Source organism: Vicugna pacos, chromosome 9 (genome assembly GCF_048564905.1).
Source record: "Vicugna pacos chromosome 9, VicPac4, whole genome shotgun sequence".
Taxonomy (NCBI): Eukaryota; Metazoa; Chordata; class Mammalia; order Artiodactyla; family Camelidae; genus Vicugna; species Vicugna pacos.
Genome location: NC_132995.1, coordinates 51,634,965 through 51,650,942, shown reverse-complemented (window position 1 = coordinate 51,650,942; position 15,978 = coordinate 51,634,965). Strand labels below are relative to the sequence as shown.

General features: G+C 40.5%; 1 protein-coding gene and 1 long non-coding RNA gene across 5 annotated transcripts in view; one reads left to right on the top strand and one right to left on the bottom strand.

Annotated features, from left to right (window-relative positions):
- Positions 1–7,130, bottom strand: part of LOC116281949 (uncharacterized) — a 252,971-nt gene extending 245,841 nt beyond the window's left edge. Inside the window, exon 1 of one of the 2 annotated variants that reach the window (XR_004191428.2) lies at positions 6,819–7,130. This is a non-coding gene — a long non-coding RNA (uncharacterized lncRNA). The remainder of the gene's footprint in view (positions 1–6,818) is intronic. The other variant, XR_012075826.1, reaches the window with a different exon arrangement.
- Positions 7,110–15,978, top strand: part of MPHOSPH6 (M-phase phosphoprotein 6) — a 31,295-nt gene continuing 22,426 nt past the window's right edge. For all 3 annotated transcript variants that reach the window (XM_015241952.3, XM_015241953.3, XM_006207525.4), the window contains exons 1-2: positions 7,110–7,250; positions 10,614–10,726. In XM_015241952.3, the coding sequence (XP_015097438.2) occupies positions 7,152–7,250; positions 10,614–10,726 (212 nt within the window). In that variant the 5' untranslated portion in view covers positions 7,110–7,151. The remainder of the gene's footprint in view (positions 7,251–10,613; positions 10,727–15,978) is intronic.

The following is a 15,978-nucleotide window of genomic DNA, read 5'->3' as shown; positions in this document are numbered from 1 at the left end:
TAAAACCTTCTTTTTATTGAGCTTAATTAACATACAATATTAGTTTCAAGTGTAGAACAAAGTGATTTGATATTTTTACTCATTGTGAAATTATCACCACAGGAAGACCAGTTACTATCTGTCACCATACAAAGTTGTTACAATATTATTGACAATATTCTCTCTATATACACTACATCCCCATGACTTACTCATTTTAAAGGTGGAAATTCATAGCTGTTAATCCTCCTTCATCTATTTAGTCCGTTCCCCAAGTCCCCTCTCCTCTGGCAACTACCAGTTTGTTCTCTCTATATAAACTGTTTCTGTTCTGTTTGTTCATTTTAATTTTTAGATTCCACAAATAAGTGAAATAACATGGTATTTTTCTCTTACTTACTTCACTTAGCATAATACCTTCCAGGTGATCCATGTTGCTGCAAGTGGCTAGATTTCATCCTTTTTTATGGGTGAGTATATACATATACAATGGAATATATATATATACACATATCTATGTGTGTGTGTGTGTATATATATATATATGTATATATCACACATCTTCTTTATCCATTCATCATCAGTGAACACTTAGGTTGCTTCTATATCTTGGCTATTGTAAATAATGCTGCAATGAATGTTGGGATACAAATATCTTTTTGAATTAGTATTTTCTTCAGATAAATACCAAGAAGTGGAATTGCTAGATCATATGGTAGTTCTGTTTTTAGTTTTTTTGAGGAACCTCCATATTGTTTTCCATAGTGACTGCACCAATTTACATTTCCAGTAACAGTGCATGAGGGTTCCCTTTTCTCCACATCCTCGCCAACACTTATTTCTTGTCTTTTTGATAATAGCCAATCTGACAGGTGTGAGGTAATATCTTCTGGTTCTGACTTGCATTTCCCTGATGATTGGTGATGTTGAGCACCTTTTCATTTGCCTTTTGACCATCTGTATGTCTTCTTTGGAAAAATGTCTATTCAAGTTCTCTTTTCTTTTTTTTTAACATTTTTTATGATTTATAATCATTTTACAATGTTGTGTCAAATTCCAGTAAGTTCTCTTTTCAATCAAGTTGTTTGAGGTTTTTTGGTATTTTGTAAGAGTTCCTTATATATTTTGGACATCAACCCTTTATCAGATACATAGTTTGCAAATATCTTCTCCTATTTTTGATTTGTTTGTGGTTTCCTTCACTGCATAAAAGTTTTTTTTTTTTAGTTTGACATATTTCCATGTTTATTTTTGCTTTTGTTTTCCTTGCCTAAGGAGATGCTTCTAAAAAAATATTGCTAAGAAGGTCAGAGGTTACTGCCCATGTTTTCTTCTAGGAGTTTAATGGTTTCAGGTATTACCTTTAAGTCTTTAATCCCTTTTGAGTTTATTTTTGTATACGTTGTAAGAAAGTGGTCCCATTTGATTGTTTTGCATGTAGCTGTCCTGTTTTCCCAATACCATTTATTGAAGAGACTGTCTTTTCTTTATTGTATATTGTTGCCTTCTTTGTCATGTATTAATTATCCATACGAGCATGGGTTTATTTCTGGACTCTCTGTTCTGTCCCACTGCTCTATATGTATGTATCAGTACCATAATTTTAATCACTAGAACTTTGTAACCTTCTATAATTTCAAGTCTTGGAGTATGATACTTCCAGCTTTGTCCTCCTTTCTCAAGATTGCTTTGGCTATTTGAGGTCTTCTGTGGTCCCATACAAATTTTGGGATGGTTCATTCTAGTTCTGTGAAAAATGCCATACGTATCTTGATAGGAATTGCACTGAATCTGCAGATTACTTTGGACAGTATGGACATTTTAATGATATTCTTTCAATCTATTAGCACTTATCTCTCTCCATTTATTTGTATAATCTTCAAATTCTTTCATTAATGTCTTATAGTTTCCAGAGTTGAGGTCTTTCACCTCTTTGGTTAAATTTATTCCTAGGCATTTTTTCTTATTGATGCAATTGTAAATTGGGCTATTTTCTTCATTTCTCTTACTCATAGGTTGCTATTAGTGTGTAAAATGCAAGATTTCTGCATATTAACTTTATATCCTGCAACTGCAATGAATTCATTTATTAGTTCTAATAATTATTTGCTGCTCAGCCAGAGTGATCTTAAGATTGACACAATTCTATTGTGCAATTTTTAAATGATGCCATTCTCCTGCTTAAAACATTTCAATAGCTTCACAGCAACTTTCAAAATCCTACCAACTTAACATATGGCCTTTAAGATCTGGCCCTAGCTTGCCACTCTAGACTTATCATTTATACAACATGCATCACTTAAACATCTTTCCACCTGACTGACACACTCCTTCATTCTTCCCACATTTCCCTTTTGTCTGGCATACTCTTAACTCATCTTGAAGTCTCAGCTTAGATGCCACTTCCCTAAGGAAGGCTCTCCAAGCTCCCCAAATCCAGACTAGGTTCCCTGTCATAACTCTTCTCTCTGTGAGAGTACTTAAGAACTGTTCCTTTGTCTGTGGCATATGGACAGGGAAGGGGTAGCTTCCCCAGCATCCACCAAAGGGCTAAGAACACAAGAGATTTTCAAGAATATTTGAAAAACACAGAAGACAGAAAAAAAATAGGAGTCTATGACTGTTAGATGATCATAAAGTAGTAAGATTTAGCCAGGGATACCTTATGGCAATGGAAAAGAAAGGATGACTTTGGGCACGATAAAAAGAAAGCAAAATGGAAAGTTCACAAACCTAAATTCTACTGAGTTAATGCAATTTTGGTTTATATAATTGGGAGATTCATGTGGCTCAGTAGTTTCTAAATCCTGGCTGATCCTCAGAATCATTTAGGATAACGAATAATTTATTTTCAATGTTTTAATTTCCTCTGGTCATTCTGTCATAACTAAGGACGGATGTTTAGAAATTACTTACTTGGGTGTCCTGTAAGGCCACTTTCAGGACTAAGTTCTAATTTATCCAAGATAACCACTAACAAGTAATTGATAGGACTTGACTGAATATAAGATCAGAAAGGATGTGTTACACTACTTAGATTTTTAGGCTGGTTGACCCAGAGTCAAAATGTGCTTATAATACTTGCTTATTGAATGAAACAGGGGAGCAGTAAGAGGGAGCACTTTCTGTGAGAAAGTAGATCTGATGTTGGATATGTGTTTCTCAGCTGACATTCCTTATTTATCCTCCATGGCTGTGTCAATGGAACAGTCTTCTTTCCTGCCTTAAATAGAAACTTGACCTTGGCTTTGCTGTTCTCGCTATTATAATGATTATCTTCTTTGGGTTATAGCACCCAATTTCTCTTTAAAGAATTACCCTCCCCTATTTTGTACAGTCCTATGGGAACTATAAATCATATCTTGCACTTTCTCAGCTAAGACTCAATGAGATTCTTTCTTTGACTTTGAAAATTGGAGTGTCCTAAAAGCAAAGACATCAGTTGGTGCTCAGCATTTCTGCAGTGACACTGATTATTGCTTCCTAGATCCTTGGGTTGCCCTGGTTTCTGTCCCTTTAACTTGCCCTTGTTCTTGAGCCTTATTATGAACTACCCAATATCCTTCTAATAAATTCCCATTTTATTTAATAAGCCATTATTAATTTCTGGTACTTGCAAACAACAACAAAACAAACCAACAACAACAAAAACCAAAAGGAAGGAGGGGAGAGGAGAGAGAGGGAGGGAGAGGAAGTCAGAGAGGTAGGGAAAGAGAGAAGAAAAAGAAAAATAAGATATATATAATTCTAAATTTTCTAGTAGCCTCATTTAAAAGATGAAATTAATTTTAATGCTAGGTTTTATTTAGACCAATGCATCCAAACTATTATTATTTCAACATGCAATCAATATGAAAAATACTAATATTTTACTTTTTTGTTCCAAGTCTTTGAAATGTGGTATATATTTTGCACTTACAGCCCATCTCAATGCAGATACTAAATTTTTAAAGGTTAAGTGAAATGCAGTCCTTCCAAAACAATAAAATGTTACAACAAGAAAATATGTTATATTGCTTAAGTTTTTAAATTTAAATATTTCATTCCTCAGTCACATTAGCCACATTTCAAGTGCTCAGTAGCTACACATGACTAGGCTTACTGTACTGGGCTGCACAGCCTTAGATAACATCAGCTACAAGAGTGAAGAGACGCATGGGACCTTTTCTTGATGGATTTAGTAACTGGAAGGAATTGGAGGTTTCCACACTTCTAACAAACTTCATTATGAAAGGATTTGGAATTGTGTGAAGACCTATTAAAAAAAAACTCTTCCCCCAAAAAGGATGTTTTCTTGGCCGTGTCCCTAAAACAGGTTAACACATTACTGAGTGTGAGACCCAGTTACCTTGTTTTCTACAGTTCAATAGCATAGAGAGATCAAGTAGTTACTCTCCCTGTCTAGGAGTTTAATTCAAAGTTAAAATGACATTATTACTCTTAAATCACTTCTCATTTATCACATTTTGATGAGTGGGAAGAGACTTTAGGGAACAGTTTTAATTATAAGCATTTTCTTCGTCATATAAAAATGCAGAATTTTGAGAAGCAGGCTGTAGAATTTGACTTTTGTTCCTCAGGCAATAGTAGTCACTGAAACTTGTGGAACAGGAAAGTGATCATGATGAAACCAGTTTCAGGAAAATGAATCAGAATCCATTGTGCATGCAGACTGGTAACAAAAGAGGTCCACAGGGATGGTATGGAGCTTCTAGCATCCTTAGCTGGTGTACATATGATCTTATTTCTGTCAGGACCTGTTTTCCTCTGATTCTGACAAAATACGTGCCTGTCCTTCAAGATCTAGTTCATAGTTGTTTCCTGGATGCAGACAGTCAGAATGGATCACTTCTTCACCTCTGCTCCCACAGAAGTTCTTTCAAAATCCCAAACAGAAGTCAAATTCATAGAGGCAGAAAGTAGAATAGTGGTTGCCAGGTGAGGAAGCATGGGTAGTTATTGTTCAACAGATAGAGTTTCAGTTTTCCAAGATGAAAAGTTTTCTGTAGATGTATGGGAGTTATGGTAGCACAAAACTAAATGATTGGGGGCGAGGGTATAGCTCAGTGGTAGAGTGTGTGCCTAGCATGCGTGGGGTCCTGTGTTCAATCACCAGTTCAATCACCATTTAAAAAAAAAACTAACTAAATGATTGGAAGGACTTTCCCCAGGCTAACTCCTCCCGTTTCAGATCTCAACTTAAATGTCACACCTTTAAGGGTTTTTCCCTTTTCCAGGGCAAAATGGTTCAGGTGCCTTTGCTATACCCTCTCATGAACCCCATGCTTTTCACATAGGGCTGTTATTACAATTTTAATCTATAGGTAATTTTGTGATGTATTAGTGTGCTAGGGCTTCCATAACAAAATAGTACAGCTGGGTGGCTTAAAACATAAAACTTTATTTTCTCATGGTTGTGGAAGCTAGAAGTTCAAGATCAAGGTGTAGGCAGGTCTGGTTTCTCCTGAGGACTCACCCCTTGGCTTTCAAATGGCTGCCTTCTCACTGTGTCCTCACAGAGTCTTTCCTCTACACGTGTGCATTCCTGGTGCCTCCCTGTGTATTCAAATTTCTTAAGAACAGCAGTCAGACTGGATTGGGACCCACTCTAAGGCCTCATTGTAAGGTCTTTAAAGGTCCTGTTTCCAAAAACAGCCAAATTCTGAGACAAAATTCTGATTAACTTTGAAGGGACACACAATTCAACCCGTTAACATATGATTAGCTCTATTGTTCCCACTTGGTAAACTCTATGACAACTCATCTTATTCTCATTACAGGACTTTTACAGCTGCTATTCCATCTTCTTAGTACACTCTACCTCCAACCTCTCATACAACAGGTTTTTTTCAACTTTCAAGCCTTGGCACTGTAATATGACCAAGAGCATCCCAGACCACCTTATCTAAAGTAACCGTGAAAGTCACTCTATCCCATCACCATTTTCTTTCTGCCATTGCACTCGTCAGAATATCAGTCCCAGGAAAGGGAGTTCATGTGTTTCTACACACTATTGTGCCTCAGAAATTAGCCCAGTGTCTCACATGTACCACATTGTAATGACTTTATTTACTCCTCTGAGATAACCTGACAGGGCATGGCCATGTTTTTATCAAGTGTCACTGCTTTTATTAATCTCAGGTCTAACACCAGCTGTGTGAACTCTGGTAAGTCCCTTAACCTCTCTGGGCCTCAGGTTCCCTATATATATGATGACAACAATACTTTCTTCAGAGTTCTTAAGAAGATTAAATAAAATAGTATACGTGTGGTACCCAGCACAAGAATTCAGTATACAATGCCTGCTATTGGCTGAAAAGGTATTAGGTTGTTTGTTTTCCAAAGTGTAACACCTGTGAATAGTGTGGAAACTGTCTACAGGTGGAATACAAAGCATGAAAGCTATCGTCTTTGCAATGTTCTTTCAATTCTTTAGGTTAAAACAAAGTCACCTTCTCATGCTCATGTCTCTCCCCATCCTTTCTACTCCACAGAAAGGTCATTCAGGTTGAAGGACGCACACAACTGTTAATAGGGGGATTTAGCACTTTGCCACTGTATTCGTATAAGTATTTAAAGGCCATTCTGAGGCCACACTGCCTGGGTTTCTGGGCCCCTCCCTCACTCTGGCCTTGGGCTAGTTCTGGAATCTGCCTGCACCTCAGCCGACTCAACTACAAGGGGATAATGACCACTTCATGGGCTTATTGTGAATATAAAATGAACTATTACACGTAAAGCGATGCAGAACATGGGAAGCCCGCCATCCACGTGAGAAACACGTGAAAGAAACGGCCTGGGCGGGACGGCCAGTGTGGCAACTGTCCCAAAGTTCTCACCAGCGCGACTGAGTCAGCGGCAGGACCGGGTCCGCCGGGCCTGAGGAAGCCTGGCCGAAGCCCTCGGGGAAGGCAGCCGACAGCTCACAGCGGCCGGGACTCTGGCGTCCTCCAGCTGCTGCTACTCTGGAGTCTCCTTCCAGGAGTCAAGTCGCTCTCGCTCCTGCTTCTGAGCCTGCGCCTTCACCCCGAGTTTCTTCACGAGACGAGCGCTCCCTGAGGCGACTCGCGAAAAGCTCAGGCCGCGCGGAGCCGCGAGAAACGGAGGCGGAGCCACGGGGCGGGACGACGCGCTCTACGTAAGACGACACCGAGACGCACGCAGTCTCGCGCATGCGCGGCGGGCCCGGTGGCGGAGCACGGCGCCGGGCGGGACTCAGTATGGCGGCGGAGCGCAAAACTAAGTTGTCCAAGAACCTGCTGCGCATGAAGGTGCGGGGACGCGGGGGAGGCAGGCCGGGCGGCAGGGGTACCCGGTGCTCCCGACCTGCCTGGGGCTGAGGCGGCGGGTGTACCGGCGCACTAGAGAGGTCCTGTAGGACCTCTAGCTCTCGCGTTCATTCATTCACTTAGCTTCTGCTTCGCGTGAGGCAGTGAGAACCAAATTATAAATCTGGCGGATTCTCTCATAAAGCCCACAGCCCGGTAGGAGAAGTAGACACGTAAGCAGGCTGTTAGGACACAGTGTAGTGAGTGCAGTGGTGCTAGAAGCGCCGGAAGCCCCGGGAACTTACTTGGGCTGTCTGGGAAAAGAAACTGAAGGGTAGGTGGGAGGGTGGGGGCCGTTAGCGACATGAACTGAGGGGAAGCGACTTCAGAAATTCGAGAGGCAAACCCCGCCCAAAATCTGTAATTCCCAAGAACTGAGGGTCGTTCAGTATGTCTAGAAGGCAAGTAGCGAGAAATGGGCCTGGAAAAGGAGCCAGTAGTCGCTACATGCAAGGAATTTTACGCCAGATTAAGGATTTTTTCCTTAATCTTGTAGCATTGGGAAGCTGTTGAGCACCGGGGAAAGCATCATTAGCTGTGCTTCTTACTTTTCTCGGTTTCTTTAACTGTCCTGTGAAGAATACATTGGTGAAAGAAGGACCCGACAAGGGACAAAATTGTAGTCCTGAAGACCAGATAGAACTGATGATCTGGGTTTGTGTTGCAGTGGTGGTGGGAATGGAAAGAATTTTAACAGTGGAGGTGAAATGTGAGTTACGATATATTCAGAGAACCTTTATGGAGCTCTTCTTGTGTCCCAAGTACAGCCTGAATACCAATAACACAAGATGAACAAGAAACATGGTCTGCTATTTATAATCTCAGTCTTTTGGGAGACACAGAAGCATAATGAGAATAAGCCAGTGTTCCTAAGGCTGTCTTAGAAGTAGGGAAAGGTGTTCTTTTATGGGAACAGGCTTGGGAAGAGCTTGGCCAAAAAAGTCTGGGGAAGCCCTAAGGACACGTGCTCCGAGCCTTCCCAGGGGACTATTTTGCCAGGCAGAAAATTGAAGCATGATGTTGAGTAGCAGAGGCAGAAGGCCTGGGAAGTAAAAGGTATGCATTCCAGAAATTGCCAGTGCTTTCCTGTGGTGAGGGTATGGACACAGAGGTAAAAGGATGAGGACCCAAAACACTTTAGGTGCAAAGAGTGCTTTTACATTTATTTAAAATAATGATAGATTCACAGTAAGTTGCAAAAAATGTACAAGGGGGAGCCTGTGCACCCTTCACCTCCGTCTTATTTCACTCAAGTACAATGCAAAGCCAGGAAACTGACAGTGGTACCATCCACAGAGCCTACTCAGATTTCACCGTTTTATGTGGACTCCTTTGTGTGTGAAAGAGAGGGTTTATCATGTCTAGATTCATGTAACCACCACCACCTTCAAGATACAAAACCATTTTGTCACCACAGAGTCCCCTTGAGCTACCCCTTTGTAGCCACGCCCATTCCCTTCTATCACCCTAACCTCTGACAACCATGGATCTGTTCTCCATTCCTGTAATTTTGTTATTTCAAAGATTTTATATAAATGGAATCATACAGTATGTGGCCTTTTGAAATTGGCTTTTTTTCATTCAGCATAATTCACTTGAGATCCATCTAGGTTGTTGAGCGTATCAATAGTTCCTTTTTATTGCTAACTGGTATTCTGTGGTATGGAAGTATCCTCGTACTTAACCATTCACCTGTTGAAGAGTATTTTGGTTGTTTCCAGTTTGGGGCTATTACAAATAGAGCTACTGTGAATATTCTTGTATAACTGTTTGAGTGAATATAAGCTTTCATTTCTTTGGGATAAATGCCCGAGTGTACAGATGCTGGGTTGTATGGTAAGTGCATGTTTATTTGAGTAAGAAACTGTCAAGCTGTTTTCCACAGAGGTTATACCATTTTACTTTCCCTACACTAGCAGTGTAGGAGTGATCCAGTTTGTTTACATTCTCCTCAGAACTTGATGTTATCACTATATTTTATTTGGGAACATTTTTCAAGTTTTGTCATTTCACTTAATAGTCATTGGGAAAGCTCTGATGCCTAAAAATGCTTGTGTTTTTGGAAGAACCAGAATAGAGGGGACAGTAATATGGAACCTGGATAAGGGACAGAAATGGGGTAAATGGAAACCAGTGGAACCCTGGACCTAACTTCTGGGAGGCTCCTGGATGTTTTCTGAATGTATTTTTTTCCAATATTGATGCTTTATCATTTTGCTGCAATTAATTTCTTGGTTTATTCGCCTGTCCTCTAAGGAAATAGTTTTTTTTCCCTTTTGCCTCTTTTGGGGGGGGGTCATTAAGTTTATTTATTTAGTTATTTTAATGGAGGTACTGGGAATTGAACCCATGACCTTGTGCATGCTAAGCATGTGCTCTAACCACTTAGCTGTACCCTTCTCCCTAAAGCTTTTGTTTGTGCTAGGGAGAGACTAGCAGCAGGAGTGCTGTTTTCTCCACTGGCCTATTTTCAGTTGAGCTTCTGCAGATTTTAGAATAAAGAGCTGATCAGCATTTCAGATGATAGGTATGAGTGAAGACTAGGCTTACAGGTACAGCTTGGCTTCAGTCTGTATTTATAGAGCCATTGCAATGCGTCTTTCATCGTGCTGATACCGATGAAGGAGACTATCCAGACACAGTCCCTGCCCTGAAGGTCTTCAGAAGAGACAGATACTCAAGAAATTTAAATGTTGTGAGACTAGTTGAAGTTGCCATGGGAAGCTCCTAGGGAAAAGATGCTGATTTTGCCTGCAGCTGTTAGGGTTGATTTCACATGTCAGAAGGGCTAGGAGTTGGCCAGGTGGAGGAACTTGAGAAGGGCATTGCAGATTGAGATCAGCAGATGCAAAGGCCTATGGGCTCCCTGGGTCAGAGAGAGATTCGGGAAGTACTGCATCTCTCATTTTCTGCTTTTTGCCCCTCTCACGTTCTGTCTCCTACCTGCCTGTCCTGGCCTGTGGTTCAGTCTTCGGCCTTATCCTTTCCTCACTGGCCATTATGTAAAACTGCAATACTTAATGTGACACTTATTGAGTACAGTTTTTTGTTGTTGTTGCCTGATTTATTAAATCAGAAAAAAACTAAAATTGGTAAAGCTCTCTTTAAGACTTCTGAAGAAAGTACACACGTTGCTTTTTGATGTGCTCTGGCAGGTTCCCGCCTAGTGTAATGTTGTCAAGGACGGGGCTCAGCTGCTTGGTTGCCCCACCCCCAGCCTCACTCACAAGATGGGATTCCTGGAGAAATGAGTTTTGTAAGTTGGGAATATTAGTAGCTGACACTGATTTTATTTTATTTTGACAGTTCATGCAAAGAGGACTGGACTCGGAAACCAAGAAACAACTAGAAGAGGAAGAAAAGAAAATCATTAGTGAAGAGCACTGGTACTTGGATTTGCCTGAGCTTAAAGAGAAAGAGTAGGTTTTTTATGACACTTTGGGTGTTCAAAGGGAAATCCCTATAAATGTGATTCATCATCCCAGTGACATAAAACCCATGAAATAGCATTTATTCAGTTTCTTGAGTTAGCCTTGCAAATAATTTTTTTCATTATTAAGTCTCCAAGCGTTCTACTTGGATTTGTACATTTTTTTTGGTCCTCGGCCATCATTTATAACATCGTTCTTTTTTCATATTGAGTAAAGGAATCTAGCCCTTAAGTCTCTGGTAGTAACTGGTGACCTTTCATGAGAATCTGTAATGTGCTCTCTGTCATATTAAGTTTTGAAGATTAGATATGTATTTCAGGTCTCTCCAGTTTTGTGTCAGTAACAGAATTCTCCAGCTGAGCTTTGTAAAGGCAGGTCAAGAGTTTTTTGTTTACTTTTTTTTTTTTTTAATTTTTATTTCTAGTACCAGTCCTCTTAGCTAATGTGTGGTGAGTCTGTAGTGTGTGCTGGGAACTGGATGGGCTAAGCACTTTACATCTCTTAATTATTTAATCCTCATAGCAAACTTGAGAGCTGGCTCCTGTCATTCCATCCATTTTATAGTTGAGGAAACTGAAACTTAAGAGAGTATGACTTGCCCAGAGTCACCAGCTAGTCACTACTGAAGCTTAATAACACACTAGACCGTTTCTCTTGCACCTCTAAGCTTAGTTGGTACATGATAAATAATTTTGAATGAGAGTAAGGGATTCACATCATTAATTTATCTAAATTCTTCTGGAAGCTATTTATCATTTCTCCTTGATGTTTTCCTTACAGTTAGTAATCTCGTGGTTATGGTAGTTTTACTTACACTTTGTCAAATGACTGAAGATCCTGCTTATTATCTTCAAGCACATTAATGTTTTTCTCTTTCCATACCTTGTAATTTAATTTTTTCCTTTTTAACATATTATTTTCCCTTGTTCATTTGGCTGACCTTTTCTGGATCTTTTTGGGAAATTTAGACCTCCTTCCCTAAAGATAGAAAATGTGACCCCCAGGAGGAATGGAAGGAAAGTAACTTCTTTTCTCTGCTTGCTTCTCTGCATGCTTTTCTGTACAGTTTCTCAGAGGAAGCAAGATGTTAGTGAGGAAAGAGAAGATGATGTTGGAGATGGTATGGATTTGGGAGTGGGGCTTGGTAGGAAGAGAAGATTACTGGTAAGGAGCTACAATTTGATTTTATGCGTTGCCTCAAAGTATTCCAGATAGCACTTAATTTTATTGAAAAGCAAGACAGTTTGTATCTTATTTTCAGTATTCTTTCCACCCCACCCCCTCAACACAGCATATTAGTCCCAGAAAAATGACCTTTAGAGTCCTTTCCTAGGGAGATAAATGTCTCAGTCTGTTCAGGGACTATAGCAAAGTACCACAGACTGAGTAGTTTATAAACGACAGAAGTTTGCTTCTCACAGTTTTGGAGGCTGGAAGTCCAAGATCAAGATACCAGCATGGTCATTTGATGTTTTGGTGGTGGCCCTCTTCCTGGTTCATATCCAGCACCTTCTCACTGTGTCCTCACCTGGTAGAAGTGGCTAGGGATCTCTGTGGGGTCTCTTTTCATAAGGCCCTAATCCCATTCATGAGGGCCCTATGCTCAATGAGCTCATGACTTAAGCACCTTCCAAAGGCCTCCCCTCTTAGTACCATCATCTTTGGAGATTAGGATTTTAAACATGAATTTCAGGTGCAGGGGAGGTGCAAAAACATTTAGACCATAGCAGTAAGTTATAACCTTTTGCCATCATTCAGTGTTCTGTTTACATATAGGTATGGATATCAGTTTGGGATGTTGGCAGGAAGAGATGGCATTGTCAGGTTGGGTAAGTAAGGAGAGTATAACAGAGACTACGGAAGTGTGGGCAGGGTGTAGGGAAGCCACTCTGGACGTTGCAGCACCCTGGCTTGTGTCATTAGGAGTTATTTCCGTTCCAGGCCTGGAGGGTCTGGGGGAGGCAGTGGTTACTGAATCTGAAGACAGGCTGCGTGGAGAGAGCATCTTACAGGAGCTGCTACCTGTATTTGAGGGCACAGCCAACCGAGGTAATCCCATAGGCAGAGAACTGTTCCATGTATTACATTCAGATCAACCTCCCAAGGCACTGATGGCGGGGGGCAGTGGGAGGAATGGCAAGTGGAGCTGGAGGGGTAAATGACTATGTCCCTGGGATGTGTGTGTTTTAACACCCCAAATAGGGAGCCACTGGATTGGATTGGTTCACTAAGAGCATGGGCTCTGGAGACAGAAGGACCTGGGTTTGATGCCCACCTCTGCCACTTGCTTACTTGTGATCTTATCTGTGTTTTGTCATTTGTATATTATGTATGATAATAGTGCCTGTCACATCCATTATGAGAAGTAAATAAGGTAATACATGTGAAAGCACAATAAATATTAGCAGTTTATGTATTTACTTATACCTAAGTATCAGGAAATTCACCCACTCTTTTTGCTCATTTGCATTTGTGAATATTTTCCTTGATTGTACCATCTGAATTATTCCAGAGAGTTACTGCTCTTTGTGAAATTAGAGATTGCCATTCAGCTATATTGGTCTGTAATTCAGTGATGACTGCTAGAGCTATTCAGTGCTCACTCCTCCCCTTATAGGACACCCTTAGTAACCAGGCTATGAAGGGGGATGAGGGTCTGGCTGCTTTGCTTCAACTTGGAACAACTGCAGGGCTTTCCTAACTCCAGAGCTCCTTGTAGCAACTGGGGCCTTAGTGTAGCCACGTTGTAGGTCAACTTCTCCATCTGCCCAATCTTGCATTTCCATAGAGGGCCATCTCCCAAACAGTACTCCCCAATAAAACTTCTGCAAGTAACTGTCTCAGAGTCTATTTCCAGGGATCCTGATATAGGATACTTGGTATAAATTCCTTGGGGTAGTTTACCATATCAAAGGTTTTGGTATATTGTTGCCATATTATTTTTCTCCAAAGGATGTGGCCCATTATAAAGAATGTGAGTATAGCCGGTTTAATTACCCCTTTGCTATAGGATGTTGCTTAAAAGATATTTTTGGCTACTGTGTTTCTTATGCCTGTGTATCTCTGCCCGGTGAATTTTAAGAACTGTGAGATCTGAAACTGACCCTACTTGCGAACTAACAAATGGGCCTGCTGCAGTTTCATGGATACTAGGGGAAGGTATGAGATTCTTGAGTCATAGACAAAGGACTTTATTACTCACAGCACACCAAGCAGTATGAGCATCACATTGACATCATTTTCCGTAATCCCACTGGGGCTAATGTGGTACCCACAGTAGGTCTGCATCACAGCAGAGAAGTCCTGAGCTTAGGAAACCTGAATCTTTGATATTGGACTGCAAACAAACTTGCCTTTCGCCTCCAAGGAAGCATTATCTTTATTATACTGGACATTAAGCAAATCTGTGCTTTGCTCTGGAGGAGAATAGCTCTGTCTTCCACAGCTGTTAACTATACACATATCCTTGGAAAGATAGTTTGGAACAAACGGGCATTTAATGCCTCACTCACAGGATGTGCAGAAATAAGAGGCCCATAAAGAATTGTTTCCTAACAGTGAGTTTTTGCCCTATTTTGTCACGTACATATTATTTGTGGCTTTCGGCAAATCTGCTTTTTTTTTTCAGTAGCAGTTTCTCATCTGCAAAAATAGATGAAATAGGTAATTTCTTATATATTTTAGCTCTAAAATTATAGATCCTTATCAATAAAAATGGGGAAATTAAAATACAAAATGTTTACAGTTAAATTTTGGAATATTTCCCTTATTTGCTAACTCAATTAGTGTTCCTCATCTTTGGAACTATGCTTATAGGTAACAAAACACCTATGCTCCTTTTTATATTAATGTCAAAGTTACCAGGTCAATGGAAACCCATGGGAAAGCTTTCTGAGGAGCCATTGGTTCTGCTATGAATCCGTTCCTGCCATTTAGTTCCATCTTTTGACTTAAATGAATGCTTAAATGCCTGTGTATGGTGCTTTCATGAGGGAGATAATTTACTTGGTACAATGGTGATGTTTTATCAGCTGCACTCTGCAAGGAACAAGATTGGGCAGTTGAGAGGGCATCCCAAGTTTCTGGAAAAGGCTGAACAAAAAGTTGGGGAGAACATGTGCCTGAATTTATTGGTCACAGTAGGAGGGCTGGTTTGATACCAGTTACTCCCTTATGACCAGGAGTGGAATAACCTTCTTCATCTTTATCCAGTGTCTAAGTGTTTTATTTATTACCTGGCATCACTCTCTAGAATGTAACCTCTGCAAAAGCAGAGACTCTTGTCAGTCATGGCTGTCTCCCCAGCTCTAGAACAGGGCCTGGCCCATAGTTTGGTTTAGTAAGTGTTTGCTGAGTGAGTGAATGAATGAGTGGATCTTGAGAAGAAGCAGGGCAGGATTGTCGGACAAGAAACAGTCTGCTAAAGAAGCCATAAAGGCCAAGTTTTTGATTTCCTACCTTGCTTTATGGTTGATAGCTGGTCTGTGGCTGGATGTGTTCACCTGGGATTGGGGTCATAAACTGGTGACTCAGGGGAGAGCCCCTTTTGGAGACTGAAACATCCACACCTGCATCCTTTTTCCAGGGCAGCAGTGGCCTCTCTGATGCCGGCTGTAATGTCCACTATTTAGCCCTCCCAGCAGTAGCATCATTTTTCCTACGGAGGTTTTATAGCATAATTTTGGTTTGGGGGTCAACAACCTAGCCACCTTTATTTCTGCCCATTTTCTAGTTCTGCTCATCCAGCTCCCCCGGTGATTCTGTGAGATACCTGGTATCCTTACAATAAACTACGTCTCTGATTAAGTCATCTAGGGTCAGTCATTGTTATTTATAGCTGAGAGCTGCAACTAATACACCCTTCAAGCTGCCTAGAACACTGATTTCTGTAAATTTAGTAAGAACTGGGTGGGTAGTGTATACATCAAAGAAACTTTGCTTGAAGTTTGGAAAATTCCAGTTTATTTAAATACTTTTGGTCTCTACATTGTGTAGGCATTCATGCAAATTAAATGTAGAGTTTAGAAGAGAATGTGCCTCCACCCTGCTGCTCTTGCCTCCTAATGCTTATGTTGGCGAAATTAATCAGTTTTTGTTTCTAAACCTAGGTCAGAAATCTTACTGTATTTTAACTTGATTCCACTGAGAGCCAAAAGATCTATTTTTCATTTAAAATCTTGACTTTCATTTGCTCTGTTTTGTTTTAAGTAGACATGCTATTAATATAGGTTTATTTTCTC